This window comes from Odocoileus virginianus, chromosome 5 (assembly GCF_023699985.2).
Source record: "Odocoileus virginianus isolate 20LAN1187 ecotype Illinois chromosome 5, Ovbor_1.2, whole genome shotgun sequence".
Lineage (NCBI taxonomy): Eukaryota > Metazoa > Chordata > Mammalia > Artiodactyla > Cervidae > Odocoileus > Odocoileus virginianus.
The window spans coordinates 37,597-58,104 of record NC_069678.1 but is presented as its reverse complement, the minus strand read 5'-3'; the positions used below and the strand labels follow the sequence as shown (position 1 = coordinate 58,104).

At 44.4% G+C, this 20,508-nt stretch overlaps 2 protein-coding genes across 4 annotated transcripts; one reads left to right on the top strand and one right to left on the bottom strand.

The window, feature by feature from the left end:
* Positions 1 to 4,924: 4,924 nt before the first annotated feature.
* Positions 4,925 to 6,559, bottom strand: LOC139035014 (endogenous retrovirus group K member 10 Gag polyprotein-like). Its single transcript, XM_070467116.1, has one exon. The coding sequence runs from the start codon at positions 6,557 to 6,559 to the stop codon at positions 4,925 to 4,927; it is 1,635 nt and encodes a 544-aa protein (XP_070323217.1).
* A 709-nt stretch (positions 6,560 to 7,268) lies between these two features.
* On the top strand, positions 7,269 to 20,502 carry LOC110122264 (NBPF family member NBPF15-like). 3 transcript variants are annotated; one of them, XM_070467198.1, is made up of 9 exons: positions 7,269 to 8,828; positions 9,984 to 10,198; positions 11,410 to 11,461; positions 12,342 to 12,556; positions 14,748 to 14,975; positions 16,640 to 16,691; positions 17,573 to 17,787; positions 19,196 to 19,247; positions 19,895 to 20,502. In XM_070467198.1, the coding sequence occupies exons 1-9, from the start codon at positions 8,797 to 8,799 to the stop codon at positions 20,271 to 20,273; spliced, it is 1,440 nt and encodes a 479-aa protein (XP_070323299.1). In that variant the 5' UTR covers positions 7,269 to 8,796; the 3' UTR covers positions 20,274 to 20,502. The 3 variants fall into 3 exon arrangements, with proteins under 3 accessions (XP_070323299.1, XP_070323300.1, XP_070323298.1); XM_070467197.1 differs by lacking the exon at positions 7,269 to 8,828 and having other exon boundaries at positions 8,882 to 10,198; XM_070467199.1 differs by lacking the exons at positions 7,269 to 8,828; positions 16,640 to 16,691; positions 17,573 to 17,787 and having other exon boundaries at positions 8,875 to 10,198.
* The last annotated feature ends 6 nt before the right edge of the window (positions 20,503 to 20,508 follow it).

The window sequence follows — 20,508 nt, the reverse complement described above, 5'->3', positions numbered from 1 at the left end:
TCTTCAGTTCTTCTTCGCTTTCTGCCATAAGGGTGGTGTTATCTGCATATCTGAGGTTGTTGATATTTCTCCTGGCAATCTTGATTCCATCTTGTGCTTCATCCAGCCCAGCATTTCTCATGATCTATTCTGCATGTAAGTTCAATAAGGAGGGTGACAATATACAGCCTTGACATACTCCTTTTCTGCCGGAGCCTGCCGGCAAACGAACCGGTCACGGGCGCAATCGCCGAAATACCTGAGAAAGAAAGACTTGGAAAGATGGGGTTGAGAGGGACGGAGTCAGCTCTCGACTGAAACCGACAACTTTATTGAGGAATAACATGCTTATATATGCTAACAGGACTCGCTAAATTTAGATCAAGGACATGTATACCTGCAGAATCGCAGGCATTAGTCTTCGCTCACGAATTTTATCTCAACTCTTTAAGACTATCAGAGCAAGGGAGTGGCGTCTTAGTATGATTACAATCAGTTAAAAGATTATCATGATTACAATCAATTAAAGATTATCTAAAGATTACCTAGACATAAACCATACACAGGAGCCTGACAATCTCATCAGGAAAATGGGTTAAAGGTCGCTACACCAATTTCCTTGAGGGAGGTGAGAAAGGCCAACCTGCACTTTAATAAATCAGGGGTGGCGGGACAGAGAGGGACCTGTTGATCTCTCTCAGGGCCAAGAAGGAGCCTGAGCAGTCAGGCTGGCTCCCCGCATCTCCCCCTTTTCTTTTGACTAATGGCCTTTATATCTCCCTCAAAGGAAATGGCTGCGTTTGCAAATGGGAAAACATCAACAATCTTTTATATATCATTTCAGATAGGCATTGACAAATGCAAGAGTCAAAGGTTGTATCCACAAATCCATCAAGTGTTATTTGGGGCTACCCATCTTATACCAGGGCTATTTTCCCAATCTGTCCCTGGCCATTTAACAGACTTGTTGGCAATAAAAGTTACATCCATTACAGTCTTACATTTTTGGGTAGGCAATAGTCCCGTATGTTTCACGTGATACCTTGGAAATTCCCGGTCTCCAAATGTTGGTACATGAGTCTTTTGCTCCCAGCAAATGTCAGCAGAGGTCAGTAGCTGTCCTTTTTCAGGGGTCATTCGGAAATATTCATCCCAAATTTGGTAGTAGTCACCCTCAAATCGATTAAAATCATTAGGAGAAGAAACAGATCTATTTTTGTAATATGAGTCGAAAATCTATATCAAAATTAACTGTAATTAAGCTTCGATATTTCTTCTGAGTTTTTTTTTTTTTTTTTTAATCACATAAAGCCGGAAGTTTCATTTTTTGGAAAGGTAAGCATCCACCAAGGCAATCCTTCGGTAACCGATAAGGGCATGCTTGTGCAGACCCAACAGGCTGTTTCATTGTAAAAGTCAGCATAAGAATGAGCCCAGGAAACAAAAGCATTGGCTTCAGCCTGAGGGAAGGCTTGATTGATTATCGCATAAGCCAAAGTGAGCACAATGTAAGCTAGGGCTTGTCGAGGTTGAGCCGTCTTTGCAGCTATCCTCCTTGCTTGAAGAATAAACTCATGCATCTGCTGATTTGTCGGGAGAAGATTCCTCTGCTGAAGAGTCAGACGACTCACCTGCTGGTTTAGGGATCTCCTCCGTCTGGCGTACCAGCCTTTCTGGAAGCCAGCGCGGTGCTTCGGCATCCTGTGGAGAAACACATACATGGCCCCTCCCCCAAATTAACACGGGATCTGGGCCCTGCCATTTATTATCTAGTGGGTCCTTCCACAAGACCATCGGCCTTTTGCTGGAAATCTGAGGGTCCCAAAATCTCTGCGCGGCTGAATGTCCTTCTTTATCTAAAATTAAAAAATTTAAAATGTATAAAGCGTGATTAAGGTAATTTCTGGGTAGAAGGGGGTAGAGCTCCCCTCTCTGTATTTTTTGAAGCTGTAGTTTCAAAGTTTGATTGGCACATTCCACGATGCCTTGACCTTGTGGATTATAAGGAATGCCTGTTTTTAGGGTGATAGAAAAAGAGGAACAAAAATTTTTGAAGGCAGAGGAAACATAGCCAGGGCCATTATCAGTTTTTATAATCTTTGGCGTGCCTAAAACGGAAAAAGCATAAAGACAATGTGAGATAGAATGTTTTGCGGCTTCACCAGTCTGTAAGGATGCCACAATATATCCTGAAAAGGTGTCAATAGATACATGAACGTACTTTAAACGACCAAAAGAAGGGACATGAGTGACATCCATTTTCCAAAGATGATTCGGTAGAAGCCCGCGAGGATTAACGCCAAGGTGTGGAACTGGGAGAAACTTAGGGCAAACAGAACAAGATTTAACAATTTGTCGTGCAGTTTCTCGAGGGATATGAAATTGCAAACGAAGAGTATTACTATTTTGGTGATGTAGCGCATGTGATTGTTGTGCCGCTTCTACCTGTGAAAGAAAAACTCTAGTGTGAGAATCAGCTATTTGATTTCCCATAGATAAAGGTCCAGGGAGTCCAGTGTGAGCACGTAAATGTCCAAAGAAGCAGGGTAAAGTGCGCTGTTGCAGCAGAGACTGAATTGAACGTAACAAATGTTGAATGTTAGAATTCACAGTAGAAATAAAGGGAACAGTTTCTATATATTGCAAAGCATGAGCAATGTATTTGCTATCTGTAAATAAATTAAAAGGTTGCGAATTATATCGTAAGCAGACCTCATAAACAGCAGACAATTCTACCTCTTGGGCAGAGCTATATGCAGTTTGCCAAGAGGTAGGGTGATTATTAAGTACAAATGCAGCAATGCCATTAGAGGAACCATCAGGGAATATAGTGAGCGCATCCGGAATAGGTTCAGATAAAACAACCTTAGGGAAGATAAAAGGATGTTGACTAGCAAAATGTAAAATCTTATCAGAAGGTAAATGATTAATTATTTTCCCTGCAAAGGAATCTAGAGCCAAAGCCCATGAGTCATTAAACTGAAAAAGCCAGTCTTGCTGCTCTTCAGTATAGGGTACATAAATATACGTAGGATCAGCTCTGAGCATTTCTCTGGATCGCTGGCATCCTAGAGCAATCAACAAGCTGATAAAATCAAAAAAGGGAGTAAGAACTTTTGAAGGAGAAACGGGCAAATGAATCCAATGTAATGGAGCATCCTGATACAAAACTGCCGTAGGCGCGTGTTTGGAAGGGAGTATGTAAAGACCCCAGGGCTTAGAAAAGTCACAATAAGTAGCAAAACGTTGAGAAAGGGCATTTTCTACTTTAGCTAGTGCTGCTCGACCATCATCTGTAAATGTCCTGGGGGAAGAAGGATCAGTAGGGCCTTTTAAAATATCAAACAAAGGCTTTAATTCACCAGTGGTTAATTTAAGATACGGACGTATCCAATTTACATCCCCAAGTGATTTTTGAAAATCATTAAGGGTTTTTAGATTATCTTTTCGGATCTGCAGTTTTTGGGCCTTGAAAGATTCCTGTTCTAATTTAAATCCCAGGTATGAGAAAGGAGGGAGCCTTTGTACTTTCTCTGGTGCCACTTGAAGGCCGAATTGAGACAACCGTGTGAGCAACAAATTATAGGCTTGCAAAAGCACACCTTCAAGGTGGTATGCAAGCAGGATGTCATCCATATAATGGACTAAGTAGACATCAGGATATGCAGCTCTCACAGGGTCGATTGCATGATTGACAAACTTTTGACATAAGGTGGGGCTATTAGCCATCCCTTGAGGCAAAACTTTCCAATGATACCTCCGAGCAGGCTGCTTAAAGTTAGTAGAAGGTATGCTGAAGGCAAAACGCTGGCAATCATCAGGATGGAGTGGAATAGTATAGAAACAATCCTTTAAATCTATAATTATCTTAAACGTTTTACGAGGAATCCCTGCAGGCGAGGGCAGGCCAGGTTGTAAGGGTCCCATGACAATCATGGTTTCATTTACTTTGCGGAGGTCCTGCAAAAACCTCCATTTTCCAGATTTTTTCTTTATAACAAATATTGGTGAATTCCAAGGGGAATTAGAAGGCTCAATATGTCCTAAGCTCAATTGTTCCTGCACCAATTGTTCAGCTGCTGAAATTTTTTCTTTGGTTAGGGGCCACTGATCAACCCAAACAGGCTCATCAGTCTTCCAACTGATAGGATCTGCATGAGTTACAGGAGAGTCAGGGGTCCCCATCAAAAATACCCTAGGCCTGCTCTGGTGGGGCAAGGAGTGGGTACAATAGGGCAAGTAATTCCTTGATTACCCTTTCCTAGTCCCTGCTGTGGAAGCAGACCTTGATTCATCATCATATCTCAGATGACTTGATTTGGAGCAAACATATATACACCCATTTGTTGCATAACATCTCTTCCCCAAAGATTAACAGGGAGATGAGGCAGGATAAAGGGTTGGAAGTCGCCCTCGTGTCCTTCTAAATCACTCCAGTGAAGGAGGCCACTACTCTGTTGTGGGTTTTGAGATTGACCTATGCCCCTCAGAGTAGAACAAGCTTCTTGCTTTGGCCAGTGCTGTGGCCAATGTTCCTCAGCTATAACTGACACATCTGCACCAGTGTCCAAGATTCCAGAGAACTTTTTTCCTTCAATAGTGAGCTCTAATTTTGGTCTTTGAGCCGAAATAGATTGAACCCAATAAACATCAGAGGAACCAAAACCACCAGCCTTCCTTTCTCTCTGTGAGGCAATCTTTCCTTCCACATGAAGGGGTAGTAAAATTAATTGGGCAATTCTTTGATCAGTGGGTATGCTAATAATGTTAAGGGGGGCATAAGCCATAATTTTAATTTCCCCAGTATAGTCGACATCAATCACGCCAGGGGAAATGGACATTCCCTTCATGGTCCAACTGCTCCTGCCAATGATTAATCCAACTGTTCCTTTTGGTAGTGGTCCAAATACCCCTGTAGGAATGGCTTGCATCCCCATATCTGGGGTTAATACTGTGTGAGCAGCGGCACACAAGTCCAATCCTGCGCTGCCTGGGGCGGCTCGGTAGAGGTTTTCGATACCAAGTCGATCAGGTTTGGCTGTGACTCGGCTTGGAGTGCCCCATAACACTGTTTCGGGGCCTGGGGCTGGCCCCTCACCCAGTTTCCCAAGACAGGAGGCAGAGGTTTACCTTCTATGTCAGTCTTAGAACGGCAATCTCTGGCCCAATGTTTTCCCTTTTTACACCTAGGGCAGACATTAGGGTTTTTTGCCGAATCAGGGTTATTGTTCTTTTTTGGGCACTGAGCCATACGATGTCCCATTTGTCCACATGAAAAGCAACTACCTGGTGGCCCGCTCCTTTTTATATTTCCCTTATTCCTTGCTTGTTGGTACAGAACCTCTTTAATAGACTTTCCTTGAATAGCTGCGGCCATAGAAAGCCCTTGGAGGTAAGAAGGGCCAATATCAGCACAAATTCTAACATAATCCACTAAATTTCCCTTTTTCCTATAAGGCCGCAGAGCGGCTTGGCACGCAGCATTTGCATTCTCATAGGCCATCTGTTTTGTTACAGTAAGACCTGCCTCTTCGTCTCCTATAATCTTGGATATTGCATCTAATAGACGAGCAACAAAATCCTGATAAGGCTCGTCAGGCCCTTGCCGAATTTTCGAAAGATCTTCAGTCTTTCTATTAGAAATGGGAAGTTTTTTCCAGGCTTTTAATGCAGCTTCACTAATCTGAGGGTAAGCTTGTTCTGGATAATTTAGCTGTGCATTAAGAGCCCTAAAGGCTCCTTCTCCCATTAGCATGTCAAAATTAATTTGTAACCCATTACGGTGATTACGATCTTCAGTAAGACCACAAATTTCTCCATACTTGGAGCGCCAGAGCAAATAATCACCTCCAGAAAGGCAGGCGCGTGCAATGGCTTTCCAATCATTGGGTGGCAAATATTGGGCTCCGAGGCTCTCAATTATAGCTAATGTAAAAGGTGCCGTGGGTCCATACTGGGCACAAGCCTGCTTAAGCTCCTTTAACTGTTTAAATGGAACAGGCTCATGATACCTGCAGCGGTTAGCATCTTCAAAGACTGGAAAAATCATGGAATATCCCTCAAGGCTTTCTCCTTGGTCTCTAGCATGTTTAACAGCCATTTGAAGTGGGGAAAGGACGGGTTTTTCAAATTTCAAAGGAGCATATACAGGAGCTGTAGGTATTAAGGGAGCCTCAACAAAAGGAGGAGGCATAGGAGGAATCGGAGCGGGATCCAATCCTGCCACAACAGACGGTGTATTGGAGTGCTGCGGCTTGGGACCCGAAGGAGGCAGCAAGTCTAACTGCTCCACTCTCTGTGATATGGATGTTAACATTTCTTTAAGTTCCGAAAGGGGGGATGCCTTGTCCTTCCCTTTTGTGACAATAAAAGCATCCCAATTCTCTCTATTGTACTCAAATGCTTGCTCATCTAGTTCTCCTTGATCCTCATGAGAGAGTTCAGACTCTGAGTCAGATGTTAAAGCAACAGCCTCCTTTTTACTAAATTTTGGGTCTTCCGGGGAATCGCAAATGTGTTCAACTGTCCCGGAGGTAGGCTGCAGATTTTTAGGAGTTATAAACTTCAGAGCAGTTAGCATAATTTTTAACGTAGAAACAAAGAACTGTTTACTACTACTTTGACCCATAATTTTTACTCTCAACTATACCCTCTCCACCCACAATACCTGCAACTTCAGACGCTGCCCGCGGGATTACTTGTTCTCGGGTGGCTGTAGTCCGGGATCCGCTCGTGTCCCTGTTCGGGCGCCACTTGCCGGAGCCTGCCGGCAAACGAACCGGTCACGGGCGCAATCGCCGAAATACCTGAGAAAGAAAGACTCGGAAAGATGGGGTTGAGAGGGACGGAGTCAGCTCTCGACTGAAACCGACAACTTTATTGAGGAGTAACATGCTTATATATGCTAACAGGACTCGCTAAATTTAGATCAAGGACATGTATACCTGCAGAATCGCAGGCATTAGTCTTCGCTCACGAATTTTATCTCAACTCTTTAAGACTATCAGAGCAAGGGAGTGGCGTCTTAGTATGATTACAATCAGTTAAAAGATTATCATGATTACAATCAATTAAAGATTATCTAAAGATTACCTAGACATAAACCATACACAGGAGCCTGACAGTCTTGTCAGGAAAATGGGTAAAAGGTCGCTACAGCAATTTCCTTGAGGGAGGTGAGAAAGGCCAACCTGCACTTTAATAAATCAGGGGTGGCGGGACAGAGAGGGACCTCTTGATCTCTCTCAGGGCCAAGAAGGAGCCTGAGCAGTCAGGCTGGCTCCCCGAATCCTATTTGGAACCAGTCCATTGTTGCATGTCCAGTTCTAACTGTTGCTTCCTGACCTGCATACAGATTTCTCAAGAGACAGGTCAGGTTGTCTGGTATTCCCATCTCTTTCAAAATTTTCCACAGTTTGTGGTGATGCACACAGTCAAACAGAGAAGGCAATGGCACCCCACTCCAGTACTCTTGCCTGGAAAATCACATGGATGGAGGAGCCTGGTAGGCTGCGGTCCATGGGGTCGCTAAGAGTCAGACACGACTGAGCAACTTGATTTTCACTTTTCTCCTTCATGCATTGGAGAAGGAAATGGCAACCCACTCCAGTGTTCTTGCCTGGAGAATCCCAGGGATTGGGGAGCCTGGTGGGCTGACATCTATGGGGTCCCACAGAGTCTGACACAACTGAAGTGACTTACACAGTCAAAGACTTTGGCATAGTCAATAAAACATGAGTAGGTGTTTTTTTGGGGGGAAGTCTCTTGCTTTTTCATTGATCCAACGGATGTTGGCAATTTGATCTCTGGTTCCTCTGCCTTTTATAAAACCAGCTTGAACATCTGGAAGTTCATGGTTCAGGTATTGTTGAAGCCTGGCTAGGAGAATTTAGAGCATTACTTTACCAGCAATGTGAGATGAGTGCAATTGTGCCATATTTGAGCATTCTTTGGCATTGCCTTTCTTTGGGATTGGGATGAAAACTGACCTTTTGCAGTCCTGTGGCCACTGCTGAGTTTTCCAGATTTGCTGGCATATTGAGTGCAGCACCTTCACAGCATTATCTTTTCGGATTTGAAATAGCTCACCTGGAATTCCATCACCTCCACTAGCTTTGTTTGCAGTGATGCTTCCTAATGCCCACTTGACTTCACATTCCAGGATGTCCGGCTCTAGGTGAGTGATCACACCGTCATGGTTATCTGGATCATGAAAATCTTTTCTGTATAGTTCTTCTGTGTATTATTGTCACCTCTTCTTCATATCTTCTGCTCTGTGAGATCCATATCATTCCTGTCCTTTATTGAGCCCATCTTTGCATGAAATATTCCCATGGTATCTCCCATTTTCTTGAGGAGATCTCGTCTTTCCCATTCTATTGTTTTCCTCTGTTTCTTTGCACTGATCACTGAGGAAGGCTTTCTTATCTCTCCGTGCTATTCTTTGGAACTCTGCATTCAAATGGGAATATCTTTCCTTTCCTCCTTAGCTTTTCACTTCTCTTCTTTTCACAGCTCTTTGTACTGCCTCCTCAGACAGCCATTTTGCCTTTTTGCATTTCTTTTTCTTGGGGATGGTCTTGATCTCTGTCTCCTGTACAATGTCACAAACCGTCGTCCATAGTTCATCAGGCACTCTATCAGATCAGTCCCTTAAACCTGCTTCTCACCTCCACTGTTTACACATAAGGGATTTGATTTAGGTCATACCTGAATGGTCTAGTGGTTTTCCCTACTTGCTTCAATTTAAATCTGAATTTGGCAGTAAGGAGTTCATGATCTGAGCCACAGTCAGCTCCCGGTCTTTTTGCTGACTGTATGGAACTTCTCCACCTTTGGCTGCAAAGAATGTAATCCATCTGATTTTGGTGTTGACCATCTGGTGATGTTCATGTGTAGAGTTTTCTCTTGTGTTGTTGGATGAGGGTGTTTGCTATGACCAGTGCGTTCTCTTGGCAAAACTCTATTAGCCTTTGCCCTGCTTCATTCTGTACTCCAAGGCCAGATTTGCCTGTTACTCCAGGTGTTTCTTGACTTCCTACTTTTGCATTCCAGTCCCCTATAATGAAAAGGACATCTGTCATGGGTGTTAGTTCTCGAAGGTCCTGTAGGTCTTCATAGAACTGTTCCACTGCAGCTTCTTCAGCATTACTGGCCAAGGCATAGATTAGGATTCCTGGGATATTGAATGCTTTGCCTTGGAAACAAACAGAGATCGTTCTGTCGTTTTTGAGATTTTATCCAAGTACTGCATTTCGGACTCTTTTGTTTACCATGATGGCTACTCCATTTCTTCTAAGGGATTCTTGCCCACAGTAGTAGATATAACAGTTATCTGAGTTAAGTTCACCCATTCCAGTCCATTTTAGATCGCTGATTCCTAAAATGTCGACATTCACCCTTGCCATCTCCTGTTTGACCACTCCCAATTTGCCTTGAAACACGGACCTAACATTCCAGGTTCCTATGCAGTATTGCTCTTTACAGCATCGGACCTTGCTTCCATCATCAGTCACATCCACAACTGGCTGTTGTCTTTGCTTTGGCTCCATCTCTTCATTCTTTCAGGAATTATTTCTCCAGGGTTCGAAGCCACATCTCTGCATTGGCAGGAGCCACTCAGCCTCCTGAGCCACCGGGGAGCCTGTATTCACTTAACTACTTCATCTTAAATTCAACATGGCTTAGGACCTGTGGGGAAGCACTTGGTGTGGAAGTTCATCTGTGCTTCCTGTTCCTGAAAGTACCATCCTGGGATGGTTGAGGCTCCTTCCTCATCAGAGCTTTGTGGCCGGTCTGTTGGGTACCTGCTTGACCCCCTCTCCCATCCTCATTGAGACACACTCCACTTCATATAAGAGAGGACAGTGCCTTCTGTCTTGAAGGGGCCTGCTCTTGTACTCTCGGTGACCACTCCCCATGCCTCCTGTCAAAACCAGCCAGCATGGCTTGGGGTCAGATCTTCTTCATTTAATTTTCTGTCATTCCTTTCCCATCTGGCACAGCATGGAGCTGCAGGAGGTTGAAAAGAAGGAAGTGCATGAAGAATCCAAGGATGAATGTGTTTTGATGCCTTCAATTCTCCAAGGAAGTTCTGATAAGCACCAGCCTTACAGTGATGACAAATTGAACTCTAATGAACTGGAAGTAGATGTTGATCTGGATGGACCATGTGGTTACTGTCATGCTAAAGAAGATGAAATTCCAACCAATATCTCAGGTAGCCCCCATATTATTTCTCCCCACAAGCTGTGTAGACCAAGGAAGGTCATCACTTATTACAAGTTGTATAGACACATCTTAGTCGAAACCAGGGAAAAGGGTCTATTATGGAACAGAGACATCAGGTGGGTCAGGGAGCTTTCATTCTTTTCTTGGCTCCGGACTTGCCTCTGTCACCCTGACCCCAGTGTCAGGCATTTGACCCAAATCAATTGTGACAACTCTCACCCACCTCAGCTGGAAATCCACAGGAGGTATCTGTCAGAAGGAGTTTGGAGCCAGTGTATTGTTACTTGCAGTGATCTAATTTTTGTAAATGTTCCTGGCCTCTCCAGAAATGATGACAGACTTGCCTCTTTATAAAGAGAGGTGATTTCCAGGTTTGGTTTTACTGCTCTCAATCCCAGTCTCCCATTTCTCGATGTTGGCAAGTCTTAGCTAAGATGTTATCTGACACCAAGACAGACACAACCGTACCATTGCCTCTCCTGGATGTTTCTATGCAGCAAGGCTGGGCTCTGGCAGTTCCTCCAGCTTCAAATGGCCATGGTTTCTGTATAGCACCAAAGATTCTTTTTGATTTGAGGGTTAATACAATTCACTGGGCTATCGTGGTGGCTCAGATGGTAAAGAATCTGTCCGCAATGCAGGGGACACAGGTTGAATCCCTGTATCATGTAGATCCTCTGGACAAGAGAATGGCACCCACTCTAGTATTCTTGTGTGGAGAATTCCATGGCCAGGGGAGCCTGGAGGACTGTAGTCCATGCGGTCACAAAGAGACGGATACTACTAGCGGCTAACGCTTTCACAATTCACCCACCACTCTAGTCCCAAGTATAAATTCCTCTAAACCGTCAACAACCACATAATCTGATGGGACTAAGCAGTACTATAGAAATAATTCTAGAAAATAACTCAGCTCGTGTTCCAGCATCTCTGTGGAAAATACATTTTTAACTGCTTATACAGACTCAGAACAAAGGATGTTGGGAGAGATACCAGATCAAGCAGCAAATTTCCTCAATGGCTCTGGAAGCAGTCCAGTCGAATTCTCGTAAGACTTAAGTGTCCTAGAATAACTTTGCTAAAGAAGTATGTTCTCACAATGAGAATATTAAAGTCCTCGATGTATATGTGATGATTGAGTAGATATGTGTGAGGTCTGATTTTCTCATTATGACTGGCTGTCTCTGAATTTCTTACTAGAGAATGAAAATTATCACAAGCAAGTGAGTGGACAAGAGCTCACATTTCCCAGGTAATTTGAAGATCTGTGGGCTGTGAATGTCAGTGGTGACAGCAGGAGATGTCAGATCCAGAGAAAAATAGAAAGTAGTCTATGTAATTCCTTCATCTATTCATTCAACAGCAATTATCCCTTTAACAACGTTGTCTATTTATGTTTCACAAGTTTCTGCATTTCAGTTTTTAATCCTTCAAGTTTAGTAATGTACAGTGGTTGACCCAGGTGAAATAACCAAACCTAGGAGTTCCTGTGTCTGTATGCTTTCTCCTGAGTGGTTCATGTAGGGTGAGATCCTATAGTCTTACACTGGTTTGGCATCAGCATGTTGGCAAATATTGGATTTCAAGGGAAGAAAATAGAACGATATTCATATTACAACAAAATATTGAGAAAATAGTTTTTCAAGGCAGAATATCTAGTCTATAACTCCTTTTTCTCCAACTCTGAAAAACTGATTTGGAAGGTATATTTCCGCAAATAAAAATTTTTAAATGGAATGAAATAGAGTCCAAACTCAAAGAAATCATTAACTTCTTAACAACTGTGTTCACCTGGACACAGGATATCCAGATCAATACAATGTGTGCAGACAAGTGTGAACCGAGGTCCCAGTCCTCTGTGCTTGCTGGGGGTCATGACGTTAGCATGCAGGGAACGTTCCGACTCCTCCTTCAGCCACCGGTTGTGTGGCCAGTGCCCGGAGAACCTGCTGTCTCTCTCCCACCCCAGGGCAGCCACACTCCACTCCACATCAGGAGGAGTTACTTCCCTCCTTAAGGGGGCTGCCCTTTTGCTTTCTGTGACCACTCTCAATGCCTGTCATCAAAACCAGCCAGATAGCTTGGAGTCGAGTCCTCTTAATCTTCTGTCCTCCCTTCTCCATCTGACACAGCGTGAACGTGCAGGATGTGGAAAAGAAGGTGCTGTTCCCACAGTCCCAGGATGAGTGTGTTTCAGTACCTTCCACTCCCCAGGAAGATTCTGCCTGCAACCAGCCTTACAGTGATGGGAAAGTTGCATTTGATGAAGAGAATGTGGAGTCTGCTGTGGATGGAGCCTGTGGTTGCTCTCAGGCTAAAGAGGATGAAATTCCAACTGGTCTCACAGGTAATCTTCATTACGTCTGTTAGTCTCCTCCTGGAGAATTAATCCCCTTTGAGAGACCGAATGCTTACATATGATGATTAATTTTTAATGAAGTTTGCCTGGTGTAAATATGAAGGGCACAGCAGACTGAGAGAAGTGCTTTTGGAAAAAGCCCTGGAATCTCACAGAGGCTCCTGGTACAGGCCTGGGGTCAAAAAGGGGCCAGCCTGTGCCTAGGAGGATTTGCAGAGGGAGCTGTAGGAAGTGATGTTGCAGAAGAAAGAGGGACTAGAAGACAGGAGGACTGGAAAGGCGGGTGAGGAGTTTCGATCTGTGTAGCAGGAAAGGGAGGATGAATTTCCACAAACTGAGGCGCATGTGATAAAACAGGATTGGAGGTGGTAAGACAGGAGAAATATCAATAACCTCAGATATGCAGATGACACCACCCTGATGGCAGAAAGTGAAGAGGAACTTAAAAGCCTCTTGATGAAAGTGAAAGAGGAGAGTGAAAAAGTTGGCTTAAAGCTTAACATTCGGAAAACTAAGATCATGGGATCTGGTATCATCACCTCATGGGAATTAGATGGGGAGACAGTGGAAACAGTGTCAGACTTTATTTTTGGGGGGCTCCAAAATCACTTTAGATGGTGATTGCAGCCATGAAATTAAAAGGCGCTTACTCCTTGGAAGGAAAGTTATGATATACCTGGATAGCATATAAAAAAGCAGAGACATTACTTTGCCAACAAAGATCCGTCTGGTAAAGGCTATGGTTTTTCCAGTGGTGATGGATGCATGTGACACTTGGACTGTGAAGAAAGCTGAGTGCCGAAAAATTGATGCTTTTGAACCATGGTGTTGGAGAAGACTCTTGAGAGTCCCTTGGACTGCAAGGAGATCAGTCCTGGGTGTTCATTGGAAGGACTGATGCTGAAGCTGAAAATCCAGTCCTTTGGCCACCTCATGCGAAGAGTTGACTCATTGGAAAAGACCCTGATGCTGGGAGGGAGTAGGGGCAGGAGCAAAAGGGGACAACAGAGGATGAAATGGCTGGATGGCATCACCGACTCGATGGGCATGAGTGTGAGTAAACTCCGGGAGTTGGTGATGGACAGGGAGGCCTGGCATGCTGCAATTCTTGGGGTAGCAAAGAGTCGGACACGACTCAGCGACTGAACTGAACTGAAGACAGGTGACCTTTGAGAGTGTGGAGAGGACGGAATCAGAGAAAGCAGTTGGAAGGAGGTTGGATGAATCTTTGATGAGAGTCAAACTCAGATGCTCTCTGGAACACTAAGAGGTAACAGACACATGAGAGACAGTTACAGAAACAAACCTTGTTGAGGGTGTGGATGCATAAGGAGGTGAGAGGAGAGCCCCACAGCAATGGAGAGCAGGCCCTGGCGGCCGTGACCTCACAGCAGCCTGACCTGCACCAGAGGAGGGTACTTCGTGCCTTTGGTTAGCCCAGGTTCTGAGAATATGTACTCATTTCGCAGTAGAAATATATAAACACATTTCATTATGAGCACTGTCGAGGCACCAGTGGAGGGACGTGTATTGAAGGAGTGTACTTATATAATCTCTTTAAAGAGACACAAAGGTGTTTCCAACAGGGTCTCAGCCCTCTCCCCCACTAGTTCTAGCTGCTAATACCATCCATCCCCATTCTGCCCCACGTGGGAATAGATTTTATTCTATATGTACATGTACGGGTGAGTGGAAGGGTAGACAAAAACTTCAAGCAAGCAAGTTCCAAAGGGTCTGGAATGTACTGTATTTTCCCAGCTCAAATTCTAGTAGGACCTGAAGCTTTCACGCCATATGTCTCTTCCTCTTCTTTTATTCCTGTGGGTAGATATCAACAACTCTTTCTCCCCCATGCGTAGAGGCTTGTGTGGAACCTTCTCTCTAGGCTCCAAGACTAAGGCTAATAACAGAATAAGAGGCTTGACCTCCTGTGTCACCCAAACCCTCTCGACTCAAGTGGGTGATTTCTCATTTCAAGAAATTGCAGCCTAGCACCTGCCTTCTCCGCACCCCAGTCCCAGCCATAAATATGGCGCCTTCTTCATATTGATGTCTGCCTTTGTTGTCTGGGTTATTGGCTGGTTTCACTTATTGGCTAGGACATCAGAAATGGGCATTCTGGGAGGGCTAGACAAGAAGAAGCTTTCATTGGTCCCACTGAACCCTCTTTTCCTTTCAGGTGACACCTGGGAGGACTGTCACCAGGAACCTGTGAGTTTCCCAGGGTCAGAGGTGCCAACTTCACAGGCACAGCTTCAGAAAAGCACCCACGTGACCGAGTGTCTGCAGTGGCAGCTGGACCAGCATCTTGACTGTGGTGACAGCAAAGCCATTCTTGGTCTTTCTTCCCCCAACTGGGCCTTTACCACCAACCCTGATTCTGGAAACCAAGGACCACTCTTTCTCGGTAAGAAAGAAAAGGGGATTAGAAAGCTCTGGTCCATGTGCTGGTCATCACAAAGCTGTGGGTGGAGGAGGCAGAGGGCCTCTCCCAAACGCACTGTCGGCCCAGTTGAAACCCGTGACCCTCTACCAGAGTGAGGTGATCAAGAGCCTGGGACTTAGGACCAGCTCAGCCTCAGGCCCTGGTTCTGCAACCTCCTGCTTGTTTAACTGAGCCAACTTATTCATCTTCCTAGGTATTTGCCTCTCTCATCCCTCATCTGAACTCTTGAAAAATTCTATCTCCTTTGCAAGATTGTTGGGAATCTTCAACAATATAATGTCCAGGGCATCTGATTCGCTAAAATTTGTTTGATAACCACTATGAATATATCATATCTAAGCATTGTGTCTTTCTGGTGCTTTAACACTTACAAAATGATTGCACAATGGTTGTTTCCTCTATGGTAGCATAAGCTTTATGGTCTCCGCTTTCTCTAAACCCCATTTTTCCTTGCTTTCTCAGGAAGGTAGCTTGGCCAGTATTTTCCTCTCCTTTCAACATCTGTCATCAAGGCAATTTCCTCCTGTTGGGTGCTCCCAGTAACAGTGTCTTAGCAGCATGCAATAGGAGTGTAAACACTGGCCCTGCAACTCAGTCCCATGTTTGCTCTTCATATCCAGTTTCTTTTCCTCATTTTCCCCTCATTTTAAAATAAAGGGCTACCCTCATTCTTGAAGTGCACCCATCAGTCCCTTTTATGACACTCCATTTAATTCATTCTCTCCACTCAGCTCCTTTTCCATCTCCTAGTCTTCCTCTCCTCTGGATCCACCTCTGTTCAAATTTCCTTCAAAGAGCTTTCAGACCCTCACATCCATTTCATCTGGGACGTATTCATCCTTACTCCTCCATCACTCTCCATATCCTCCACTGGAGCCTGGGCTGCCTGGTGATCCTCCCTCAGGCTGTGGCTTCCATGCAGCAAGGCTGGGCTCTGGCAGTTCCTCCAGCGTCAAATGGCCATGGTTTCTGTGTAGCATCAAAGATTCTTTTTGATTTGAGGGTTACTACAATTCACTGGGCTATCGTGGTGGCTCAGATGGTAAAGAATCTGTCCGCAATGCAGGGGACCCAGGTTCAATCCCTGTGTCATGCAGATCCTCTGGACAAGAGAATGGCACCCACTCTAGTATTCTTGTGTGGAGAATTCCATGGCCAGAGGAGCCTGGTGGGCTGTAGTCCATGTGGTCACAAAGAGACAGATACTAATGAGTGGCTAACGCTTTCACAATTCACCCACCACTCTAGTCTCAAGTATAAATTCCTCTAAACCATCAACAACCACATAATCTGATGGGACTAAGCAGTACTATAGAAATAATTCTAGAAAATAACTCAGCTCATGTTCCAGCATCTCTGTGGAAAATACGTTTTAACTGCTTATACAGACTCAGAACAAAGGATGTTGGGAGAGATACCAGATCAAGCAGCAAATTTCCTCAATGGCTCTGGAAGCAGTCCAGTCTAATTCTCCTAAGACTTAAGTGTCCTAGAATAACTTTGCTAAAGAAGTATGTTCTCACAATGAGAATATTAAAGTCCTCGATGTATATGTGATGATTGAGTAGATATGTGTGAGGTCTGATTTTCTCATTATGACTGGCTGTCTCTGAATTTCTTACTAGAGAATGAAAATTATCACAAGCAAGTGAGTGGACAAGAGCTCACATTTCCCAGGTAATTTGAAGATCTGTGGGCTGTGAATGTCAGTGGTGACAGCAGGAGACGTCAGATCCAGAGAAAAATAGAAAGTAGTCTATGTAAATCTTTCATCTATTCATTCAACAGCAATTATCTCTTTAACAACGTTGTCTATTTATGTTTCACAAGTTTGTGGATTTCAATTTTTTAATCCTTCAAGGTTAGTAATGTACAGTGAGTTGACCCAGGTGAAATAACCAAACCGAGGAGTTCCTGTGTCCGTATGCTTTCTCCTGAGTGGTTCATGTAGGGTGAGATCCTACAGTCTAACACTGGTTTGGCATCAGCATGTTGGCAAATATTGGATTTCAAGGGAAGAAAACAGATGGTATTCATATTACAGCAAAATATTGAAAAAACAGTTTTTGAAGGCAGAATATCTAGTCTATAACTCCTTTTTCTCCAACTCTGAAAAACTGATTTGGAAGGTATATTTGTGCAAATAAAAATTTTTAAATGGAATGGAATAGAGTCCAAACTCAAACAAATCGTTAACTTCTTAACAACTGTGTTCACCTGGACACAGGATATCCAGATCAATACAATGTGTGCAGACAAGTTTGAACCGAGGTCCCAGTCCTCTGTGCTTGCTGGGGGTCATGACGTTAGCATGCAGGGAACGTTCCGACTCCTCCTTCAGCCACCGGTTGTGTGGCCAGTGCCCGGAGAACCTGCTGTCTCTCTCCCACCCCAGGGCAGCCACACTCCACTCCACATCAGGAGGAGTTACTTCCCTCCTTAAGGGGGCTGCCCTTTTGCTTTCTGTGACCACTCTCAATGCCTGTCATCAAAACCAGCCAGATAGCTTGGAGTCGAGTCCTCTTAATCTTCTGTCCTCCCTTCTCCATCTGACACAGCGTGAACATGCAGGATGTGGAAAAGAAGGTGCTGTTCCCACAGTCCCAGGATGAGTGTGTTTCAGTACCTTCCACTCCCCAGGAAAGTTCTGCCTGCAACCAGCCTTACAGTGATGGGAAAGTTGCATTTGATGAAGAGAATGTGGAGTCTGCTGTGGATGGAGCCTGTGGTTGCTCTCAGGCTAAAGAGGATGAAATTCCAACTGGTCTCACAGGTAGTCTTGATTACATCTGTTAGTCTACTCCTGGAGAATTAATCCCCTTTGAGAGACCCAATGCTTACATCCTGAAGCCTGGTTTGTTTTTTTTTTTTTTATTCCCATTTATTTTTATTAGTTGGAGGCTAATTACTTTACAACATTGCAGTGGTTTTTGTCATAGATTGAAATGAATTAGCCATGGATTTACATGTATTCCCCATCCCGGTCCCCCGTCCCACCTCCCTCTCCACCCCATCCCTCTGGGTCTTCCCAGTGCACCAGGCCCGAGCACTTGTCTCATGCATCCAACCTGGTCTGGTGATCTGTTTCACTGTAGATATACATGTTTCGATGCTGTTCTCTTGAAACATCCCACCCTCGCCTTCTCCCACAGAGTCCACAAGTCTGTTCTATACATCTGAGTCTCTTTTTCTGTTTTGCATATAGGGTTATTGTTACCATCTTTCTAAATTCCATATATATGTGTTAGTAATACTGTAATGGTCTTTATCTTTCTGGCTTACTTCGCTCTGTATAATGGGCTCTGAAGCCTGGTTTGAACCAGACTCTATAGTTGCATTTAAAATAAGACATTCTATGAATGAGCTTTTCTAAGTTCCCTGTCATGGTCATCCCTGTGGTAAACCACTCTACCCAAGGTGGTCCAGCCAGACTCACGTGAACCTCAGCAGTTGTGGCCCAGGAGGTACCGTTCAGGCTTCCTGATTTTGAGTGAACCTCTTATCTCACATGAAATGCTTTAATTTTCATTTCTGGGTAATGTCCCTGAGTTCCTATACCTGTCCAGGGCTTTTGGCAGGCTTGTTTATACCTTTGGAGATGTCACTACTTTAGTTCACTTCTATCAACCCATAGGCTCTCTCTTTTCCTTTGACATATCTTGTTCGAAGTCTTCTGAAACCAGAAGGTAAGCCTCACTGTCATCTTTTGGTATGTTTCTCTGAGCTAAGGCAGGGCCCTGGAACTTCCCAAGCTGATGAATGGCCACTGTTTGCAGCTTTGAGATTCATTTGACTTGATGGTGTATGGAGTCCACTTCCATTTATCTCAGTGTGTAATCACTTATCCCATTAGTAAACAACATTTCAGATGGAAAATCCTGAATATTATAGCAGGCTGAGGATGTAGCAAAGTTGTTCCCCAGGAACTGTGGGGAAAAGGATTTATTTAGCTGTTTGCACAGACTCATGACCAGGATACTCTTCCAGTGACATAGGATATCAAGGAAATTTGCCCAATGGCTCAAGAAGGAAACCCAGTGCCTTCTTCTGAGGCTCTTTCTAGGGTCTCCTGGATGATTTCTGTCTCAATAGCCTGTTACCACACTGTGAAGATAGGCACAGGATTGGGCGTTTTTGAAAGGCATTTGCCTGATGACAATCTCCTGTGAATTTATTTGCAGAAAAGCAGAATGATCATGATGACCTGAAAGGACCGGAGGTGGTTGCCCCGAGGTAATTTTGAATATCTGTAGGCTCTTTGTACAGTCATGACATCTGCAGACCCCGATCCAGGGAAAAACAGAAATTGCTGAATATATTGTGTCGTCAGTTTTGCCCACCATTATTATCCTTTTTCATAATGATCTCTGCTTTCACTGTGGTACTTCTATTATTTCCCATTTCTTATTTACTTGTCAAGTTTAAAACCCAAATCAGTTGACCCAGGTGAACTAAGTCAGAGTGATTTTTTTGCACTCAATCTTTATATCAGGTGTGGTTTATAGAGTGAGATGCGTATCTGCTTTCTGTTTGGTGTCAGCATGCTGGCGTGTGTGTCATAGTAATGTCAATGCAACGTAAATGGAAGTGTGAAAGCCAGTGTTCTGTGTCCCTGTATGTGAGGCATGACTGCACCACCAGAGAGAATTCAGTCTGTTCATCAGCCTGTTCTTTGGCCAGAGCACTGAGCCCCTACTGCTCTGTCTCTCTTCTGCCCCTGGGAAACCACGCTTTGTCTCACATAAAAAACAGACTTTTCTCTCTCTGATGGATGAGACCCTTGGCGTGCTTCACCACTCAAACATTCCATCAGAACCAGATAGAACTGTACAGTTTCTGATCAGTCTTGGCTTAATCTTTTGCCCTCCCTCCCCCACCAGGTTCAGCAGACAGATGCCACAGATGGCAGAATATGGTGTCCCACAGAACTCCCTGGATGACTATTATCTGACTTACTCGGGTCTTCCTAGCCTGTCAGACACCTTCTGGTCTTATACGAGCACAGCCATCTTCTCACCTGAGGACCTGGATGTCTCTTATGCTCGGGATGTAACCGGTGAGTATTTTCTTGTGATAGAATGCCACCTGGATGCCCAGGTAGACTCTGTGTGCTTCGTACTCCTCGCCTCTGGGGTGCTGAGATTTCTCATCCCTGTTGGAAGTTCTGTAGACAGTGATTTGAATCAGACTCTGTGGCAGAGTTTTACGTACAGACATCAGGTGGGTCTGGGAGCTGTGCTGTCTTCTTCATTCAGGTGAAGCCTATGGGTCAGGCCCCAAGTTAGATTATGGACCCAAGGCTGGTGTGAAACACTCACTTGTATGTGTGCAGGTGTCCGGAGATGACTGTATTTTTTCCTGATTCCTATGCAGTGTCTCTTCTTGCCCACAAGGCTCCCATTTTCATACCCAAAGTGTCCCTTGAATTTCTGCGCCTTTCCAAAGGTGCTCACAGCCTTCATTATTTGTTGCTCCCTGGTGTCACTGCTGTCAT